This window comes from Chionomys nivalis, chromosome 7, assembly GCF_950005125.1.
Source record: "Chionomys nivalis chromosome 7, mChiNiv1.1, whole genome shotgun sequence".
Lineage (NCBI taxonomy): Eukaryota > Metazoa > Chordata > Mammalia > Rodentia > Cricetidae > Chionomys > Chionomys nivalis.
The window spans coordinates 70,895,190-70,917,055 of NC_080092.1; the positions used below are offsets into that span (position 1 = coordinate 70,895,190).

General features: G+C 43.7%; 1 protein-coding gene across 3 annotated transcripts in view; it reads right to left on the reverse strand.

Moving 5' to 3' along the window:
* Positions 1–1,098: 1,098 nt before the first annotated feature.
* The window catches only part of Hlf (HLF transcription factor, PAR bZIP family member), a 55,937-nt gene continuing 35,169 nt past the window's right edge, over positions 1,099–21,866 (reverse strand). For 2 of the 3 annotated variants that reach the window (XM_057774653.1, XM_057774655.1), the window contains exons 3-4: positions 10,224–10,444; positions 1,099–5,503 (exon numbers count right to left, since the gene is read on the reverse strand). In XM_057774653.1, the coding sequence (XP_057630636.1) occupies positions 5,285–5,503; positions 10,224–10,444 (440 nt within the window). In that variant the 3' untranslated portion in view covers positions 1,099–5,284. The remainder of the gene's footprint in view (positions 5,504–10,223; positions 10,445–21,866) is intronic. The other variant, XM_057774654.1, reaches the window with a different exon arrangement.

Below are 21,866 nucleotides of genomic sequence, written 5' to 3' on the forward strand. Positions count from 1 at the left end.
GGGCAATGTATTCTCAAGAAACAGCTGTACACAGGTAAAATGTAAAGGGGTTCCTGCCACTTTTATATGTAATTTTTGTTCTGAAAATTGATCTGAGAAAGTACTTGATGAAGGCTCCAGCTGGATGTTGTTCTTACGTGCTGTGTAGTTGGGCCGAGGATGGTTGTGTCTACACTGCAGATGCTGGGACCTTCCCCCTCTTCATCATACCCTATAAGTGCATCTTCTTACGTAACATTTACATTGTAGCAGGAGTAGGCATCTCAGAGGTGATTTAGAGCATCAGTTGGAGGGCATGTATAGGCTACATGCAAACACTGCACCACATTATATAGAGGCTTGAACATCACAGATTTTAGTCACCACTGAGAGCCAATCCCCTTCTGATCTGGAGGGTCAGCCATGCTCCATCATAGGTAGCAATTAGCTGGGAGCACAAAAAACAATTCAGATTTCTGGGCTCCAACTCAAACCAGTTTCATAATCTGGGCCCCTATAACCTACCCCTGTAATATAATATATACTATATCTTGTGTTTGAGCACAGACCCAGACTAGCTTTTGTGATCTTCCTCTGTATGGTACCTAGTCAACAGATCAGTACACACTTCTGTAGCTTCTATGTTCATCACGTTGAGAACACTTTATTTTTAAATTTTATGTGCGTGGGTAAGTTTTGCCTGTATAAATATCTGTACCCACAAAGGCCAGAAGAAAGTGTCAGATCCCCTGGAATTGGAGTCATAGGTGGTTGTGAACTGCCATGTTGGTGCGGAAAATTGAACCTGGGTCCTCTGAAATAGCAGCCATGACTCTTAACCATTGAGCCATCTTTCCATCTTCTTATGTAACTTTCTTAACTTACCCACATTACTATTTCCTCATCTATAACAATTGTTGCTTCCTTGTTTATTTTGGGACTTAAATATTCCATGTATATGATGCAGTATTTGGTACATAAGTCACTCACAAATGATTCTTTATTACTAATTATAAGGTATAATTATCATCTATGCAAATCTCTGTAAATAACTTGATTATGGTGACAGAAACAGAATCAACTGCTAGCCGGCTGTTCACACAAAAAAAAATACATGAAAAAAGGAAAAAAGTCAGTTTATTAAACATTTAGAAGAACAAATAAAGTTTTGGACTTGACAGCATAAATACCACCAACATCATGGTGTACAATTGCACTAACCTCCAGCTAACTTGAACCTGTTTAACAGATGCAATCTTTGTGGTGTTGCCAAAAGGATAATAGCTAATTGTTATGTCTGGTGAGGTGGTAAAAATTTACAGATTTTACGTCTCCACTGAGGTATCCATACACAAACACACATTGCCTTGCGTACATTTTGGCAAACTCCATTGGCTGTAGGTACTAAAACTTCAATCCATCAGGACCAAAGTTTTGTTCATTTGTGAAGGACACTGATTTAACCAAACTCCTGGAGTTGAATTTGGCTTCACCAGAGGGATGTACTCAGGAGCTCTCAGTAGGAAACGAGCAACGTCAGAGCCAGAGCAGAAGGCATCTGCCACAGAATGGGCATGGCATCTCAGCCCGCTGGGGACCAACCTCAAAGTCAAATACTGGCCTATGGAGACAGGCCACATACAATCCAGTTGGCCCCTGCCTGGGGACCTCATATTTAACTCTGACAAAGTTCGAGTTTTCCCTCAAAGGAACAACAAGGATAAAAATAGATGAACCCTTAGAAACATCAAAGTCTACCTTGCACAATGTCAGTTGCTTCACTTTGGGGCAGGAGAGCAGTTGATATCAACAACTCACCCCCTCCCTTAAGATCTTCCAAAAACAAGGCTGTGGCCCTTTCAAGGGCATATTTAGAATTAATGTAAGTTTCTACACCACACTAATGGGCTAGAAGGACCCTCTGGGTTCTCTAGTTTCCCACTCACCTGGTGACTGAATCCCATCACGACATTCTCAGACACAGGGTCCTTCTGCTTCGTGGGATGGTCCCTTAAGGGCCTGTGTGTGATATTTAATGACAAAGCCTAGGCCAGCCATGCCTGATGTGGTTTGTGAATGGCTCAAAGAGCCACTTCCTCTAGAGTCAGAGATCATCATTTGTAGCCTTCCCATCCCCTCAAGGCAGCATGAGCAGAGAGACTCGCTGATCCACTATTTGTTTGTTTTTGTTTTTTACTTTCTTTAAAAATAGTTGAAAAGGGACACGATGTGACCTGATAAGGAAGTGCTATATGATTCATTCCAAATCATGCCTACCTGACACGGCATGCTACAGCTTGAATGCATTTTTAATGGCCAAACAATCATTGAAAGATGCCTGGGTTGAAATGGTGACAGTTGAAAACAGGACTTTCCTAATGGCCATGACCTTCTGTCATCATCTGACCCTGGGTCCTAGCTTCTCAGGACATTCAGCAGCATTGCCTCATCTATTTAATGTCCATGGACTGACAGAAGTCAGCCGGGGAAAGGAGGGGTGACAATGACCTACATATAAGGCACCTGTGGAGACTCCAAAGTGTTCTTTTATATTGTTTTTAATGAGGTAGGTTTCTAAAACCTTTCCTGGCATACAAAAGAGTAAGTTTTATTATGGTCTTTTTATGTCTTATGCAGAAAACATTTGTAATGCTCATTTGGTGCAAACAATTCCAAGAAAGACCAGTATGCTTTTCTGTCAGTTACTACTTAATAGTTCCATGAATCTGGATGGTCCAGAATACAACACTTCAACACTCTTCGACTTAAGTCTAGATAGATTCGTCTTTGCTCTGATGAATACTGTCATTGAACAGTTCTACAATTCGCCTCTTTATCTTCAGAAAGACCAACTCTCTGTCACCTCAGGGCTATTACCGGATGATCTCTGATTCAGTTCCACATGAGATTGTCAAAGTATTTTTTAATTAGTAATCTACTAGGAAAATGTATTGCAAGTTTTATACTCTCTCATCTCCCGCCATTATCTATGGCTTGAAACAAAACAGGTACCTGGGAAGAAATCCTAAAGGTCTCATCTTCCAGAACTCTAACACTAGCCAGAAGTGTGGTTGATGGAATGGGAAGGGTACCATGAGAACTGCAGATACTCTGATACTGAGGAGGCAGAAAACTGGAAAACATCCATGGATAAAAGGGGATTTTAATCAAGCATAGAATGTGCCTTTGAAGAAACAGCAGACTCTCTTGACATACAACTCAGTGAAACAAAAGTCCAACCATCTTTATCATCAAAACATCTATCAAATTATAAGCCATACACATAGCACCGAGGTCAACCTTACACTGCATGAGATACACAGGCCAAAAGAGAGCAAAACCATTTGGGGCTCTGGCAACAAGACTCCAATCCAGCAACTCAGAATTTTTCAGTGAACATTTATGTGGCAGATGCGTTTCCTAAAAAACACTGTATCATCCAATAAATATTTGACTAAAACCCATTTTGTGCTTTTGGGTGACGTTAACTGACTTCCTTCTGAGACCTAATAAGAAACAAGAAAGCGTTGGAGTAGGATTCGTCACAGCAAACCTCAATATTGTCATAAAATTTTAATTTTAAGCAGAAAACATGCTGATGTGTCAGTAATAGGTTTAAAATATTAAAGACTTCAAAAACCCCCAAGCACTCCTCTGAACAGCATTGGTGAATATATATCTTTGCTATATAATTTTAAAACATGGAATAGTTTTCCTTTTTCTCTTTTCTATATATAATATATGTCTTCCAAAATACATTGTCAGTATTTATATCTGAAAAATACTGTACAAAAAAAGAACTTCCTATAATTACTCTGTATAAACATTAAACAATTTAATAATCTCTCCTTTTGGTCTATAGTAAACATTTAAATCGATTGGCTAAACCACAGTTTATAACAACACCATCCCCTTCTGAGATACACCAGTGTCTTTTACATTCATTTTTCAGAAGTCCACTTGGTAGGCGCACATATGTTCAAAAGCAAACAGAGGGTAAGAAACACAGGCTCCAGGATCGTTAATTTGTGAGGCATTCAAAGAGGACACCACAGAGGGAAGAGGGGCTTTACAAAACACCAACTTTTTAACCTAATTAACTGATTTCTAAAAACAGAAAAATATCCTCCCCAAAAATATATGTTACAAAAAGAAAGTGGGTGAATTGAATCTTAAGTAATTCAATCGTTTTGAATATCAAGAGGGAAATGGAACAAAGTTAACTAGAAAAGTGGGAGTGGGCTGGGTGTGGGAGAAGGGAGACAGCAGAACGAAGCACATCCATGGCAAAGGCTTCTCCAAGATGCATTATTTTTTGGCTTCCATACCGATAAATCAACCCCTCATTCTTAGGCCTCCCATTGCCCTCTGCTTCCCTGTCCTGAGAATATTCTGGTCATGCGCAAATGCATTACTTTAATTTTGATTTTTAAAAGACAGTGAGATTCCTAGGTAGGGAGAAATTCCTACGTCCACTAGTAATACTCAGGCAGCATGCTCTAGCGTACACTAGGATTATTGCTTTAGGTACAGACAGTGCAAAAACACACTCCGTGTTCTATAATGGTACTTACTTATCTGGGGTTGGTAGGATGAAAAGGAAACTTAGTAGGTAGCAGTAAGTAAATACGGGATCTACTAAATCTAAACAGCACTTTAAATTTGACGACAATCATCACCAAAACTGAAAGGAAAACGAGAAATGGGGGGAGAGAGGAAGAGGGGTGAGGGAGGGAGGGCAGGCAACCTATGAAGGGATTCAGCTGCAGCGTAGTGCTAGTACGGTATGTTGTGCACCTTTGTAGCATGGTAACTCATGGTTGGGACAGAAACAAGAGCTTATGTTCTAGGTAACTGAGATCCACTGCTTTACCAGGGCCCTGCTTCCTGAAGCCACGCAGACCCTGGAAAAGTAAGTTCGCTGGAACATGAAGCCAGGAGGAAAGGGGCAGGAGTGGAGAAGGTAAGGGAGGAAACCCCACAGGGGTCCCGAGAGTCTAATAAAAACATGGCACCTTTCTTGTTCGGAACTAAAAGACAACAAGAGGACTATCTTCCAATGGCAGGTGTGAAGGAACACACACACACGCACGCACACACATGCACACCGCTGAGCACACATGGGACCGTAAGCACGTGTACACGCACATACACACATACACACAGATGCACACCGAAACATGAGTCGGTCGCGTTTATGCCTCTGGTAAAGTGCTGATGTCGGAAAGGTTGGTTTGGGTGTGGTGCTACCAGACAGGAAACAAGCTGTCCATCTATTCAAAAGCCAGCCCACAGAAACGCCATCCTACAGGGGCCCGTGCCTGGCCTCGTACTTGGCAAGTATGTTCTTGCATTTGCCCAGCTCCTTCCTTAAGTCAGCCACTTCCTGGCGGAGGGCCGAGTTCTCCTTCTCCAGGAACGAAGCCCGGATTGCAATCTGATTCTCCTTCAGCCGCCGGGCATCACGGGAGCGCTTGGCCGCCATATTGTTCTTTCTGCGCCTCGCCCAGTACTTGTCATCCTGCTCATTAGTTACAGAAGGAAAAAAGAAACAAGATATTAGGTTTCAGCCGCACGTACTGGGTGTCAGCCAGGGGTGTGCTAGGACACCAGCCTGGGCTTCTTCATTCCTGTCTCCTTCCTTCACAGCTTACACGTCTGTGGGAATGGTCTGCCAGCCATGGCTTCCTTCCTAGAGAAAGGACCGACCTGTCACAACAGGCTTGTGTGCCCAGCAGAGATCAGAGCTCAGCTGAGAGCTGGAGGCTCGCCACACACCCTAAATTCTGTTCCAATTTTCTTCACTCTCTCGATTGAAAGTCCTTTTTAAAAACTTATTTTTTTTCTTCAATAAATACACATGTAGGCTTTTTTAGGTTAGGACCATGTCCCTGGAAGGCAATATGGTGATGTTTCTCAACATTATACATACATAATTTTTTTGTTTTTTTAACTAACTAATTACCCCCTCATGATAGTGTCTTGCATTACCCAGGCTGGTCTTGAACTCACTATGTAGGCAAAGGTGGCCTTGAACTCCTGCCATTGGCTCCTTAGCACCATTATGCCAATTCTCTCTAAAATCTAGCTTCATGAATAAAGCAACAGCTGATAAAGCAACTCCAATTCTATGGTTTCGTCTCACATTTACACAGACACAGGCACATTTTTTTTAAATTATAGAATTGTTTGTAAAAGCTAAAAATGAGAAAAGCCAATCATCTACAGTAGAGGTGATAGCTACATTATCACAGAACCACACAAAGGGCAACTTTACAGTCATTAAAAATAAAGACCTGGGGTTGGGGAGGCTACAGAGATGTGTGTGATACACTATGTTGTGGGTAGAAACAACAGCAATCTGCTGGAGAACATGCATGTTTATCACAGTTAGATTAAAATTATCCTTTACTAATAGTGGGAGGCCCAGGTGAATTTGTAGTGGCCAATAAAGGTGCCTCTAAAAGAGGGACCAGACCGGTGAAGTAACAGACAAAGAGGAGGATCCCCTGCCCTTTTAGTTCATATCCTGAGCTATCAGAACATCACATAAGGGGCATGCACACTTCGGTAATTGAAAATGGAAAATTAAAAAATGTATTAGCTCATGTTACTCAATGTACTCTTACCAGTGGCTAACATTTAAATAATGTATTCTAATTTCCTATTCAATTGAAGCTTACTGGGCTTCAATTACCCTATCTGGAATTCCCATATCTGCCTCCATCATTGCGCTCTCTACCAAGACAGCTCCTAGGAGGATCAAGGGGGATCTTTTGGACCTTCTTAATCCATTGATGGGATGATGCCAAAAAGACTCCTTTGTATCAACAACTTCTACAACGCGGTACCCCTGTCTTAGCAAGGCTGAGACTGCAGTTCATGTCACCTAGAATAAAAGGGTGAGGCCAACCCATCCCTGCTCTCAGGATGCCAAGAGACAGTTGGCATTGGAGGAAGTCATTTACAAGGGTGGGGCTCAAGGCTGCAAAAAAAGTGCAGGATCCGTGGTCCGCCCCTACTCCTGCCCATTATCCTCAGCAGGCATGTACCTTTGGTGAAGACTGTGTGTGAGATGGAAAGTGTGTGAAGGCACTTCCTGTCTGCTCACAAGATCGTCCCTTGTTCCTAAAGTGTCTCTAGACTTCGATATGTTTCATAATGTGTCATGGGAGGAAAAAGTGCTCTTCACTATGGCTGGCATGAGAATTCTTCTTAGGGAGGAGGCAGCCCTTTGAGGAACAGATGAGCAAGTGTGGACAGGTATGCTGTTGCTGTTGATAGAACTTGTTGCTTGTGCTTCTCAAAACTGGTGGGAAAGGCAGAAAGGGAGAATGGCTGGGAGGTCCTAGGAAACCCAGTGACATCACTTAGGTGAAGGGACCCAAGAGTATCTTCATAACAGCTTTGATGGAGGCTGTTTGTCTCACTTGGTTGCCATCCTCCATTCCTCCCCCTTTAGCGTGTCAGGAAGCCTACCACACTTGTCAAGATACCCAGCAGTATGGTTTCCAAGAACATTCTAATGAAGGACTACTGAGTCAGAATGGATCAGAACCTACACACAAGGCAACACGAGGGCAGGAGGTGAGGTTGTCCATGAGGACAAGCCCTTGGGAAGCTGCAGAATGGATCTGTCACCCTGTGACAATTCTGACCATGTCTCTAGGGACCACGGAATCATCAACTGACCTTAGTGTAACAACCAACTCTTCTTACCCAGCTCTCTTCAGATTTAACTCGGTTTGTGTTCGGACCTCTTATCACACGGAAGGTGCTTTTTCCCCAGTCCCATCTGCCCACACGTGCAGGTGAGCTACAAGTGTAGAATGGAGAACAGAGCCCGGAAGCACGAGGGAAGCAGAGAACAGAGCTGGTACGAAAAGATGGAGAAGATGGAAGTAATGGGAGAAGGGATGCTCTGGTCTAGAAAAAACCAGCTCAGCTCCTCCTGTCATTCTGATGGGAGCCAGGGAGGCAGGATCTCTAGTAGGAATGATAGATTTGACACAGGGTCCCCTGTTCCATCCTCTGCCTGTCAGGAGCTGATGCTATCTGGCTATTCAGTTACCTTCACACAGCAGAGACTTACTCGTCCCTCCCACTTCTAACAGACTGGCACTCCCCTCTTCTCTACAGACTAGAATTCCTATAGGCCCAAATACAGTGATCAGTGATGGTGTTGGCTCACTTTAGCATCCCCCTAAACCTCTGAAAGATGTCTGTCAAGTGAATGAATGACCCTTAAGCGTGGTAAGAAATAGATGTGACTATGTGTTATCCATTCGGAACCCCCTGTACATCATCATTTAGCTCTTCCTCTCTATGCATGCTAACCAAAGATGAAAGTCAAGCACTTGTAGGGAAAACCATTCTTGATTTTCCACCCCATTCTACTGGTTTGCTTGTCATCCAAATGCTGAGGGCACCACACACCTTGTCTCCCACCACCCCAGCTCAGCCCTGCCTGAGGAAAGAACACCCCCCAGCTCTTCTTCCCGCTTCTCAGCAGCTCCACATTTGGGCCCTGTGGCTCCATCTGCAATTGAAAAATCCCCTAAGGGCACACTGAAGGAGAAGGTTCCTGCCAGTTCCCTACCCAGCATGTGAAAAGGGCGGGCTTAGCCATGACAGCAGTAATATGTATCATTCCAGCACAGATGGTTTATCGCGTCCTCTTTACTGCCAAGAGTACACGGGCCATTAAGTAGGCTCACTCTTCAAACACGCAAACTTGGAGACTCTGAAGGTCTGGCTAGAGGTTCAATCTACTACTTGCTAGCATCCTGTCAAACCACCTTCCAGTCAAGAAGTAGCCCCAGCTGAATAGGCTTCCTGGTTTAGGTGAAGGGCAAAAACTCTGAAATACACAGAATTAGATGACTAAGAACTCAAAGAGACCAGAAGGGATCCAACTGCAAGAAGGTATTTAACTTGGCTCGGACCAAATCTCATAGCCCCTTACAGTCTAATCATCCAAGCCCTGATAGGTTTCATTTTTCTGGAATTTTTCTTGTAGATTTTCTTCGTTTTGATTCTTAGGGTGACAGCTCTTGATGTTTTTATGCAAGGGCCCCTTGTCTGGGCTTACACGCTACAGTGCCCTTTCCAGAACCCATCTTACTCTAGAAGTAGAATTCACCTCAGTTACCCTTTCTACATCCTCCACTGTAAAGGGATAACTTTGGACTTCAGCCCTGATACTTGCCCGTTCTGCAGCAATTAAGGAGTTCTCAGATGTGAGGATAACAGCTGTCTTTAGATCTTCTGTGTTCTTTCTAGACACGAAAAGGTGGAAACACTGGCCTACATCAGTTCACCCAACGAGAGTGTTCCTAGGGAGTATCTCTACATAGGAAGCATATTTAGGGCTTGGCAATGGGAATCGGGTGTCAGAAAGGGCTAATTATACTTGGTACTAATGCTTTGCATGCATATAATCATTTATTGTTCTCATGATCGGAAAGAAGCGTGAACAGGAAATTTCCTATGAAATGGCTAATTGTAAATAGTTCTGTGCTGGCATAACTTCAGGAATCTCTCTTATCCCAAGGTAAATGTATCAGAATAAATGAGCAAATCTGTTTCCCTGGATAAATGATGCGCCCCCTTCAACACGGCTGAGAAAACCCACTCGGAGATAACTGCTGAGTTAACATCAAAAGAACATGACATGGCACGCACATTGATAGCCATGGACCCACCGTCTCTGCCCACAATAAGCTATCCTGATCACCCAGAGCTGGCAATATGGAGGGGGGAGTTGAGACTTGTTTAGACTCCAAGGCACTCGGGAAAATGGTAGTGCTCACTATCAGCAAACAACGAACAAAGGAGGTATGCCTCAGAAAACTGAGGTCCAGGTTCCCTTCTCAAATCATCTTTTATTATTATTATTATGATTATTATTATTTTCCTTTGCAGCCTTGAAAGATTTGGGGTTGATATATGGGGCTCATGGGATCCCTTGTAAAGATGAACCAATGTGTTTCCTTTGGGGACTTTATCTCTCTCCAGTCTTTTATTGCTTCTTCTTACTCCTGATCAGTATCAAGACATGAAAGCATATTTCAGAAAACTCCTAGAGAAGAAGTATCATGCCAAGAAGTCACATGCCAACAAACACAATGAGAACTCACAGGCCCTTGCTTTCCAAGTGTGTGTAGCGCTCCTGTACCACCCCTTTAATTTCTCCTAATCCCGCCTTCTGTCTACCCACAACCTGATTACCAGTTCCAATTTACCTTCAAATCATCTGGAATGAAGACTTTGCGAGCTTTCTTAATCATGGGCTGTGGCTTCAGTTCTTCCTCAGAGAACTTGCGTTTGCGAGGGTCAAACATTTCCTGCCCTGGGATGCTGGAGAGGGCAAGATCTGCTGGGTCTGGTTCATACCCGACAGGAACCTGGATGGCGTCAGGGTCAATGGGACTCGGTGTATTCCGGTTTGCTGGCAGCAGCTGGCCTGGAACAACACAGGAGTTTTCATTTATATTGACTCTAAGTCAGCCCAAGACACAGCCACTTAGTGATTCTCTAGGCGTGTTGAGAATCTTTAACCAACTAATATCTGGCCCTACTGTCATTTGTCCTTATTCATCTTCACTGTGTTTCTGAGAACACAGCAGGCAGAATACGATTGACTCATTTCTTCTCAGGCAAAACATGGCGTATACATACTTGTTCACAAACAGGATTAAGAAAGGTTAAAAAATATATACATTCTTATTTTCCTATTACATTCATTGAGCTGGTTAGTTTTATGTCAACTTGACATAAGCTGGTCATGTGGGAAGAGGGAACTCAATTGAGAAAATGCCTCCACTAGATTGGCCTGGGCAAGACTATAGTTCATTTTCATAACTGATGACCTATGTGGGAGGACCCAGCTCACTGTGGATAGTGCCACCTCTCCATGCTAGCGGTCCTGGGTGCTATAAGAAAGCAGGCTGCGCAAGCCTTAAGGGACAAGCTAGTAAGCAGCACTCCTCCATGGTCTCTGCATCAACTCCCGCCTCTAGGGTTTTGCTCTGTTCTTGTTCCTGCCTTGACATCTTTCTGTAATGGATTGTGAGGCTGAAGTGTAAACTAAATAAACCCTTCCCTCTGCAAGTTATTTTTGGCCATGGAGTTTTATCACAAAAATAATAATCCTAACTAAGAAAGAAATTGATACCAGAGAGTAGGATGTTGCTGTGACAATGCTGTTTTGGGAAGGACTGTGGAAGGACTTTGGTGTTTGGGCTGGAAGAGCCAATGAGCGCTCAGACATCAGTGGATTATTCTATGGGAGCTGGGAAGAGGACACTCTGCAGCATAGATTATGGAGGCCTGGCATGTGAAGTTTCAGAGGAAAGTGTGCATTCCTTAAAGGCTCCATCAAGGCCATTTGAGAAGAGTCAGCTGTGATTAACCAGAGACCAAGACCACGGAAGTGAAACCTTTGCTTTAGTAGGGACAACTGATGCTGGGTATCTGGGTTAAGAATTTTGGTGATTAAGAAGAGACTAACATCACTGAGGTGAAATCTTCTGAGAAATGTTTCCTTGGAGTCAGCACAGAGAAGCTGTGTTCCAGAGATGGCCAAGGTTGTAGAGCATGCTGGGAGCCAACCCTGGTCATGTGTAAGAGTCTCCTGGATGGTATTGGTTTTGAAAGCACAAAAGCAGCTGACGCTTGGCACCATGGGAAACTAGGTGAGGCCACTAGGAGATGTGCAGCTTCAGTTAAAGTAGAAGTCCCAAGATTGAAGGGTTCCTGGAGAGAAGCTGAGGCTTGCCATTGTGTGGCTGGATCAGAGTCCTCAAGGTGAGCCTAGGACAGGCTGTTTGTGAAGGTGCAGCCGAGCTTCAGTGTAGACCCCAGCAGTCAGGACCACTGGAAAAGAACCATGCTGTTTCATCCCAGCAATAAGAAGCCTAAGACACACATGGAGCACCAACACACGCCAGATGGTGTGATGGATAGAATTATAGGTCTTTAAGAATACAATTGTAGGACACTTCAGGTGTTTCCCAGGTGAGTCTCAGAGACAGACCTATATCCAGCCAGGTAGGGTAGAGTGTAGTGGTAGAGGATGGAAGGAAATCTCATGTGCATCTGGTGTGTAGTAAACCACACATAACATAAACAAGGTTAGGGGGCAATCCTGGTGACGACACCTGGTCCAGCTGCATCCTGGAATAGATGGTAATCAGCAGAAAGGTACTCTAGCTGCAAAGTGAAGACAGACATTTCCAAGTATTTTAGTGTATGTATGTGCTGTGCTGTATATGTGCTTGTCAGTGTAGGTAGGCACACATATGCACATGGGTATGCATGCATGTATGTTTGTGAGGCAAGAAGTAGACGGTGGGTGTCATTTCTCAGTCATTTGCCACCTGTATTTTTCAAGATGGTGTCTCCCATTGAAACTTGAAACTCATGAATTTCGTCAGGCTGGATAATCAATAAGCTTCAGGGGTCTCCACCCTCACTCTCTTTTGGGTGTTCACCTGGGTTCTAGGTATCTAAACTCAGGTCCTCATGCTTTTGTGGCAGGTACTTTACCAACTGAGCCATCTCCCCAACCCTTTATTTTCTCTTTCTTCCTCCCCCCCTTTACCTCCTTCTTTCCTTCCTTTTTTTTTTAATACTGGGGATCGAACCTGGGGCCTTGAGCATTGTAGGTGAGCGCCATGCCATTGTGCTACATCCCTAATCCTCCAGTTTGCATGCTTGAGAAGCTACAAATAGTCTTCGGCAGTTGGAACCCAGAACCAGAAGACAGAATACATTTAGGTAAAACTGCAAGAGATGTGGTCACCAGCATGGAGAGCTGTGGGAATGTGACAAACGACTGGATGTCACAGAAGGACTTGAGGAGTGAAGTAATGACTAGCTGGCTTAGAGAAAGGTTGCAGTACGGTGGACTGAAGGGGGCACAGGTGGAGTCTGTCAGAGTCAAGACTGCTGCAATAGACAAGGGACACTTTAACAGTGGCTTTACAGATGCTGAGAGGGGACATTAAAAAATAGATTAGAAAGGACAACATGGAGAGAACCTAACTTCTACTTGAACCCTCTACAGACTAAGCTACTGGACTACACAAACATCCATGGAACAATGGGTGGATTGTGTTTCTTTGTCTAGCTGGTGAAAGTGAATTTAATAACAGACCAAATGTTTATGCTGGGAGTCCTGAAACTTAACTTCCGGTTTCATCTGAGTTTTACAATTGCTCCTTTCATGCCCGAGGAATAAATAAGAGGATACAGACTGGCTGTGTTTGGCCCAGCTCCTCTTTTTCCTCATTGCCAAAGGCAGGTCCTGAGTATGAAGAAATCTTTAGGTTTCATTAAAAACCTACCCGAGATGAAGCATGAAGTCCGTGGCTTATATTGTAGTGAAACCAAAACCCTGCGTGCCTGTTTTTCAAAAGGCCTGGAAGGGAGCTTGAAAAATAAATGACCCAGATGACCTTCTATGTCCGTTCTCTGCTTTGAGCTCTCTGCGTACTGCTTGCCAGAAAGGAAGAGACGGCCCCTGAGGCGTTGGCAGATGATGGGGTTTTCTCATTAGCCAAGCTGCCGCACAGCTCCAGCTTCTGGGGACTGCAGAGCTCCGTACTAGATGGTGAGAATACAATTTCATCTTGTGCCTCTTGACCTTGCTTTAAGAAGGAACCTCATCTCCATCATCTAGCGATGCTACTTTTCATGAAGGAAATCTCTTTGAATTTAACAACAACACTGCCTAATGTCCTAACATCACCCCACCACCACTTCGTAGGCTTCTATTCTCTTCTCTCGGTCTTTTTGTTACACTGCATTCTATCTTTTGTGTGTGTGTGTGTGTGTGTGTGTGTGTGTGTGGTGTTGTCATGCATGTGGGGTCAGAGGATAATTTTCAGGAGTCAGTTCTCTTTTCCATCCTATGAGTCCTGGGGCTTAAATTTATGTCGTTACTGAATTTAGATTATTACTATCAGGTTTGGTGTCTCTATCTACTTAGCATCTTACCCACCTCTTTCCCTAACCCCCTCCCTCTTTGCTCCCGCTTTTTTAAGACAGGGTTTCTCTGTGTAGCCTGGGCTGTCCTGGACTCACTGTAGAGTCAATCTAGAAAGGCCTCTAACTCATAGAGATCCACCTGCCTCTGCCTCCCTAATGCTAGGATTAAAGGTGTTTGCCACCCTGCCTGGCTCTGAATCATCTCTTAATGTTTCCCAAGTAGAATTTCTTCATTATTTGAAATTCCTTTTTCAGACTTCAGTGCTGTGGGACAATGGTCTTGTACCCTGTCACTTGTATTGTTTTAATAAAACACTGATTGGCCAGTAGCCAGGCAGGAAGTAGAGGTGGGGCAACAAGAACAGGATTCTAGGACAAGGAAAGGCTCAGTCTACAGTTGTAACCCAGATGCAGAGGAAGCAAGATTAGACTGCCTCACTGATAAAAGTTACCAAGCCATGTGACTGACACAGACAAGAATTATGGGTTAATGTAGGATGTAAGAGTTAATAAGAAGCCTGTGTAAATAGGCCAACCAGTTTATGATTAATGTAGACTTCTGTGTGTTTCCTTGGAACTGAATGGCTGCAGGACTGGGCAGGACAAAACCTCTGTCAACACTTCAATATTCTGTTTATCATGCTATCTTAAATGTTTTTAAACTTTTAAACATGAGCATGCATCTGTGAACACACACACACACACACTTTCTACCAGAGTGCATAGACCTTTACATCTACTTCCATGTTCAGCTTTGTTAAAGAGCAATCCTCTTTCTTTGGTTGGTCCTCTGAGACACTGAACTCTGACATGCATCCATGGCCCTTCTAAGAGTGACACTTTCCATTTAGGTAGAACATTCTAGCATTCTATCTCTGCAGCCCCTTTCTTCAGAGGAGCAGGCCAGCATTTCCTACAGAATGGGAAAATGGAAGTGGACCTCAGCATAAGTAAATGGCTGTCCTAGGGTCAAGCAGAAAGTGGCTAATGATGAAGAGACAAAGCCGGATCCCTCTTGTCGTCGTATGTATTCATCTTTTCTGCTACATTACCTCCTGCTGAAGTTGTCTTACCTTTTACTGAAAACTCCCAGGAGTCATTGGGTCATAGGGAGAAAGGCTTTTTGTTATATTTTTCTATTTTTTATGGATTTTTCAGATTTCTAAGGTAAGAATTATTGACTTAGAATGAAGCATTACATTTTACTTTTAAGTTATCAAAAATGTTCACAGCAAAACCTCAACTGCAGAATGTGTCAGGAAAGTAAACATGCAGTTCTCATGGCTCTTCTCTCTACAGCCCCTCTAAACACCTCCCCCGGGGGGTGGATGAACACCTTGATGAAAAGCTCTTATTTATCATTTGAAAACTTTAGGGATTGGTATTGGGAATCAAACCCAGGGTTTCCAACATGCTAGACAAGCACCCTACCACTGGGCTATACCCCTACCTCATTATGCCTTGGCTTTTTACTCATAAACAGTATAACCCAAATGGGATTGTGCATCTTATATTGCTTTAATTTTTTTTATATTTTAAGACATTAAAAATATTAATACAAATAGTAAATATATGTGAGGATCAAACTCAAGGACTCTTGAATGTTAATGAGGTGTTGTCACCCCACCCCCAGCTCCATCCCAAGTCTCTACTTTGTTGTTAAAGAATCAGTGTTGAATATAATAATATATTCAATAATTCTCCAGCAATAAGCTTTTTCAGCAGTTTTTTTTTTAAATACAAAAGATCACTAGAAACTGGGCTGCTCACATGAAGCCAAGTACGATTTTTTTAATGTTGTGATGAATGTACTTCCAATTTTTGCCCTACAATGCAATCCTATTCATATTTACACAGACATAAATGAGAGTCTAAATTTCATATAACTAAAGATTCATTTTAAAAGTGGTGCCAGTTTGATCATCACAAAATTCACTTCTCTGGTGACTAGTCATGCTCATCATCCCACACATTTATTGGGTACCCACTTCTCCTCTGGACCCCACATATTTTATTCAACCCCAACAGATACATCTACAACATAGCTCCTATACCTATGGCTCCCAGAACATGGGGGAAGAGAGAGCTGAAAGATTGGAAGACTGAGAGGACCAGAACGTCTGCTATGAGAGTAGTCTTCAACATATAACAGGAAAGCTACACTCATGAAATTCCAACAGTACAGTTGCCTAAAGAAGACCAACACAATGACATCACCAGCTGACATGCGAATGGGATGGGGAATTTTACAAGGCCCTACCTCCAGATGAAGAGTTTCAGGTAGTAAATGGCTCCTGAAAGGGAGAACTGGTGTTCTCCTCCAGGAACAAGTCCCCCCATATAGATACACACACACACACACACAAATATATATGCATCAATTTGAGAGTGACTATGAGGGACACAGGTAGAGTGGAGGCAGAGAGGGAGGAGTGGAACTGCTAATGTAAACACAGTATACATATATGAAATTCTCAAGAAGATTTAATATGATGAACTAGATTTTATTAATGTTAAAATATATGTATTACATTTTATTTATTTTGTGAGCCTGTATGAATATTTGTGTGGGCTCATATGTGCATGCAGAGTTGAGGTCAGAGGGCAACTTGTGGGAGTCAGTTCTTCCCTTCTACCAGGTGGATCTTGGGCATCAAACTCAGGCCATCATACTCAGTGGCAAGCACCTTCACCTATTGGGCCATCTTGTGAGCTCAGTGTTTATTCTATAAAGTTCATTAACATTGTCTCATCTAGCTTAAATATAACTCTTTGCCAACACTGTTTATGACCTTACAGTTTTTCACTACTGAGAGATTTCCCATTGTCACTGTATGTCTTACATATGCACACAGTGTGCCCATCTATCTGTATATAAGCCTGTGCTTTTCTTTATTACAACTGTAGCTGGTTTATTCTGAGTCACCCAGAATTTCTTTTCGCATACAGCCTAAAAAGGATGTTAACTAACGCTTTCCAAATGCCAGCCTCTAATGACTGATATTGGGTAAGTCTTAACGCTTGACAGGACAAATTCTGTCTCTATTGTTGTTCTTTGTTTAAAATGTCTCTGGTTGCTCCAATACACACATCCTTTCTTTTAGGTGAATTTCAGAATGCGTTTGTTAAGTTTTACATAAAATCTTCATTAGGAATTTTGTCAAGATCACAACTGAGCCCTGCAGGAACAGTTATCCTTAACATATTAAACATCCCATTTTCATTTTCGGCATTTAAAAAAAAAAAAACATGTGTTAGTTCAGTTCTTTCAGCAGTCTTAACTTCTCAGTTTTTTGCCGTTCATTAATTTTAAATGCTCTACAGCAGTTGAGCTGAAGTTCCCTTGTTTCCTGACTGGTTACTGCTGGCATGTAGGAAGGAGCTGATTTTACGATGCCAGGCTCATATCCAGCCACCCCTCCCCTGCCCATCCTGCTTTAACAGTTTCAGCAAGTCTGACTTCCCTGAATAATTTTATCAGCCGCCTCTAGGGCCAGTTACAGCTTGTTTCGAATGTTTATAATCCTCACATCTTTCTTGCGAAGAGTCTTAATCTCTGCATCAGCTGTACCTGCGACATGAGGCAGACGACCCCACAGTCCAGACGTCAGTGGGGCAGTGGAAAATGCTGCTGACCCTCATGCCATTAAGCCTGAAAGCGTCACACAGTCTCCCAGTTCAGGAGTTCCACCCTTATTGTATTGGCAGATGCTTTTTTGTTTTTAAACAGAAGTAAGAACATTAAATTTCCTCAAATGTGTCATCATCTTAAAAAGATGTAAAGGATAAATGTATGGTTGTCCCCCTGTATCTTCTGTGTTCAAGCTTGATGGTTCTCTATCTAGGGTTTGATTGAAATCATGCAGGTTCAACCCTATTATGTAAATTCCATAGTCTACTGGGCATGGTTCTTCTTCTACAGGCCTCGTGATGACATTTCCAGAAGAGCCACGGAAGATTCTGGAGGAATGGGGAGAATGGAGGCCCTAAGAAAATCTGGGAAGAGATTCAAAGTCACCCTGAAACCCACAGTTGGTCTCTGGTTACCACAGAGCATGCAGAAACCTTCCCATTCCTCCTCTTCAGGAAGAGTTTAGCAGCCCCTGTTCAGTGACCTGATGAGCTGGCAGACATCTCAATGGACAGGGACAGCAGCAACCTGTGTCCTTTCTGCTCAGGCCCTGCGTTTGTGCTCTTAAATTTGTGGCTGCATCGAAGTAATAAATCATTATTTTATTTATTACTTAGACCTCACGTCTAGTTGCAGCAACTACAACCCTTTTGGTGCTCTCCTCATTTGGGTAGCTAGGTAGGTGACAGGCATTAGATGTGAAGGAGTAGCGTGGAAAGAGCCCGAGACATATCGCTCCGCATTTGTTACTCAAGAGTATGAGCAAGCTGAGGGAAACCATCCTTATCAAGAAAGGCCGAGAAAAGGAAAGGTGACGTTTACATTGACGGAAGGGGTCCCTTTCCATCCAATGAGTCAAAAGCCTGGTCTCTGGTAGGTCTTCCTCTCCTGTCTACTTCTCCTCTCTCCGGTCTCAGTTTGGGTCTGTCTGCTTGTTATGACCTTCTGGGTCCCAGAGGGTCATAACAAGATCTTTTATTCTCTTGGCATCTCCCAGATTTCAGGAGAAAACCACACTGGGGTTCATAGCCTTCTTGCTTCAATATAACATACAGGGGACCCTTTCGAATGTAAGAAGCCCATTATCTTGGGGGACTATAATGATATTTCAGGATCAATAAGGAGAGTTTGATAAATGTACAGAGATTAAATAACCCCCCCCCCGAACATATCCTAAAAGTGGGAGTCTCCCCAGACTCTGTGTCCAGGTCAGCTGGTTTCTGCTCTGATGGCAGGGGATGTAATTTCCTTTAACAAGTACCCTACAAGTGCAGATATGTCCCAATGGCCCAAGGTCCCATCCCTCTCCTGCCCATGACTTTCCCATGTGGCTTTGCAATTCCAGGCAAAATCTGTTTCCTAGCCTCCCAATTGTGGGCTGGTCTACCTTGCACTGGCCAAGAGAATAAGGGAAGAATACTTTGGTGTTTCTGCAGCTGGGCCTAAAGGCACCATGCAGGTTCCCATCTCTTTATCAGTACATGTGTGTCATCACCTCAAGCCTGTCTGGGCGAGCCTGCTGGAAGATGAAGGGCACTGGAGAGGCCAGAGGATCAGCTCAATCACCTGCTCTCTAGATGCATGGGTCCAGCTAAGGTCAGGACAGCCACTGTCTGACTCACGGCGAAAGCAGAGGCACGAACAATAAATCCTTACTTGCGTATGTTCCTGAGCTTTTGCAACTGGTTAGCAATCTCACGACAGCAGGTGACTGACCCAGGAACTGAGCTGCAGTGCACGGGGGATGTTTATGGTCCTGTTCACAATAAGCCAGAGGTTCAGTAGGTGACGTTGAATTGGGAATGGTAATTGCTTGGCTTCTTTCTAATTCCAATTATGCCACCTGTACATTATACGACAGACACTTGTGAATAGAAGAACAAAATGAATTACTCTGCTATACACATCAAAGTCTGTTTGGGAAAAGGAATGATTCTCTCTCTCTCTCTCTCTCTCTCTCTCTCTCTCTCTCACACACACACACACACACACACACAGAGAGAGAGAGAGAGAGAGAGAGAGAGAGAGAGAGAGAGAGAGAGTTTGGAGAGGGACAAAGATGGGGAGAGAAAGAGTGTGTGAGAGAGGACAGGGTTGGAAAGACAGAGATGTTTTACGGTATCTTTCTGAGTTTTTATTCCCTTGACCACAAAAGAAGATGAGCATGCTGGCCACACAGCCAGGGAGAGAACTGTATGAAAATGAATGAGACAAAGCACCCAAGCAAATGGTTAGCATAATGCACAGTACCTGGAAAGAACTGGGTGAGTGGTCTATACATAACCACAATGCAAAAATGTAGATTCCATGATCACAGAGACGGACTCACACAAAAATCCGTCCCTGTTTCGAGGCCAGCACCGTCCCTCTCCTGAACCTCTGTACTCCTAGCTATTGTCTGTCCTTCCTTCCATGCCCCAACCATGTAATCCAGCTGCCAGAAGACATTCTCCAAGCAGACACCCAGGCAGGTCTCCTCTAGTGTCAAAGCTTCCAGAAACATTCCACTGTTACATGTGACAACGCTGAAGACTCCTCTCCCACACTAGCCCTTTCTCGGCACTCACACATCCAGGAGCCTGCTGCCTCGGACTGGATGTTTGGTTTTGTCCCTGCCTACTGTCAGGGAGACACTCTTCCCTCCATTGTCTCCCTGATCCTTTGGATCACTTTGTTCCAGCTCCACTGCCATCTCCTTTCCCCCTCGGCTGTGCTTCAGTTCACCCCACTGCCCATCGAGCCCCTCTGGGTTTCCTCTCAGTATTCACCTCCATTCACAATATTATTTTTTTATAGCATTGGAACAGGGGCTAATCTTTCTCATTTTCATTTTCTAAGGGGGGCATCTCGGCTTTTCAAAATCTGAAAAATAAAAACACTATTTTTAAGTGCGCATGTTTTCTTGGATATGTTGTAGGGAGCTGTGCTAAATGCTGCCGAGGGAAGATCACGCAAGGTGCTAGAAAGTAGGAGAGGGGGAAGGAAGGAGGAGCTGAGATGTCAAGAAATGGAATGGAGGAAGAAACCGAAGAAGGGACACAAGGGTGAACGAAAGCAGAAATGCAGATTAAATAAAAAGAAAGGATGTGGAAGGGGGAAAGGAGTTAAAGGCAGGGGAGAAAAGAAAAGAAAAAAGAGATAGAAAAGGTTTACCCTGGGCTGGAGAGATGGCTCTTTGGGCACACAGCATGGAGATGATTTCAGGTCCCAGTATCTAAGGCACAAAGGACAACAAACCTGGGCATGGGCCTGCGGGTGCTATAACCACATCACTGAGGGGGCAGAGACAGGAAGATCATGGGGGCTTGCTGCCCTCCAGCCTAGCTCAGGGGAATGAGCAGAGAATAATACAGCAGGCGGTTGGTTCATCCTCCTCTAGTCTTCACATATATATGTATCACACATACAGTGTGTGTGCACATGTGCTCACACGCGCTCGCACACATACATGCATGAACAATGGGAAAGAAAAAGCTTAGCTTAGGATTATGTTGGAAAGGGTTCTCTGCTCCCTCAGGAACTAGAAGCCTGTCAAGGCTTGGATGTTTTTAACTGTCCTGAGCCTGGGGTCCTGGGCACTCATTCTGTCTCTCTCTCTATATATAATATAATATAATATAATATAATATAATATAATATAATATAAACAATATATAATATGTCTCTCTCTATATATGTCTCTGTGTGTGTGTGTAATCTCCTCCTTTACACACACATTCACACACACACACACACACACACACACTTCAAGACCTACTCAGACATGGTGCCAGGAAGTCTTCATTCTCAAGACTGCAGCACAAATACAAAGAAAGTCCCACTGTAAAGATGCCTTTGATCTCCAGGCTCTTATCCAACACCTCTATTCACGGAGTAACAGGCTGTCAGCAGAAACAAGGGTAGGCAGTAAATCTGCAGAGCCATCTGAGCCCTGGTGTGTAAGCAGCGGGAGGGAGCGGCTCTGTTCCATCTAGTGTGAAGATGGACGCAGTGCATCCTGGGGGGCAAGCAGGTGGGCTCCCTCCCGCGAGTATCACTGTTACTAACTGAGGGGGAACCAGGTGGAACCCTTGCTTCCACCAGGCTTTCCCGAAAGATCAGGCTTAATCCTCACATTAGGTCTCCGAGGGTGGAATCACTGGGATCTTCATTCTCTAGACAGGGAAAGGAAGGAACAGAAAGCAGAGGGCCAAAATCAGCTCTGAAATGCTGCGTCATCTGCCAGGTGTGCCCAGTGACAAAGTCACCCCCTCTTCTTCACTCT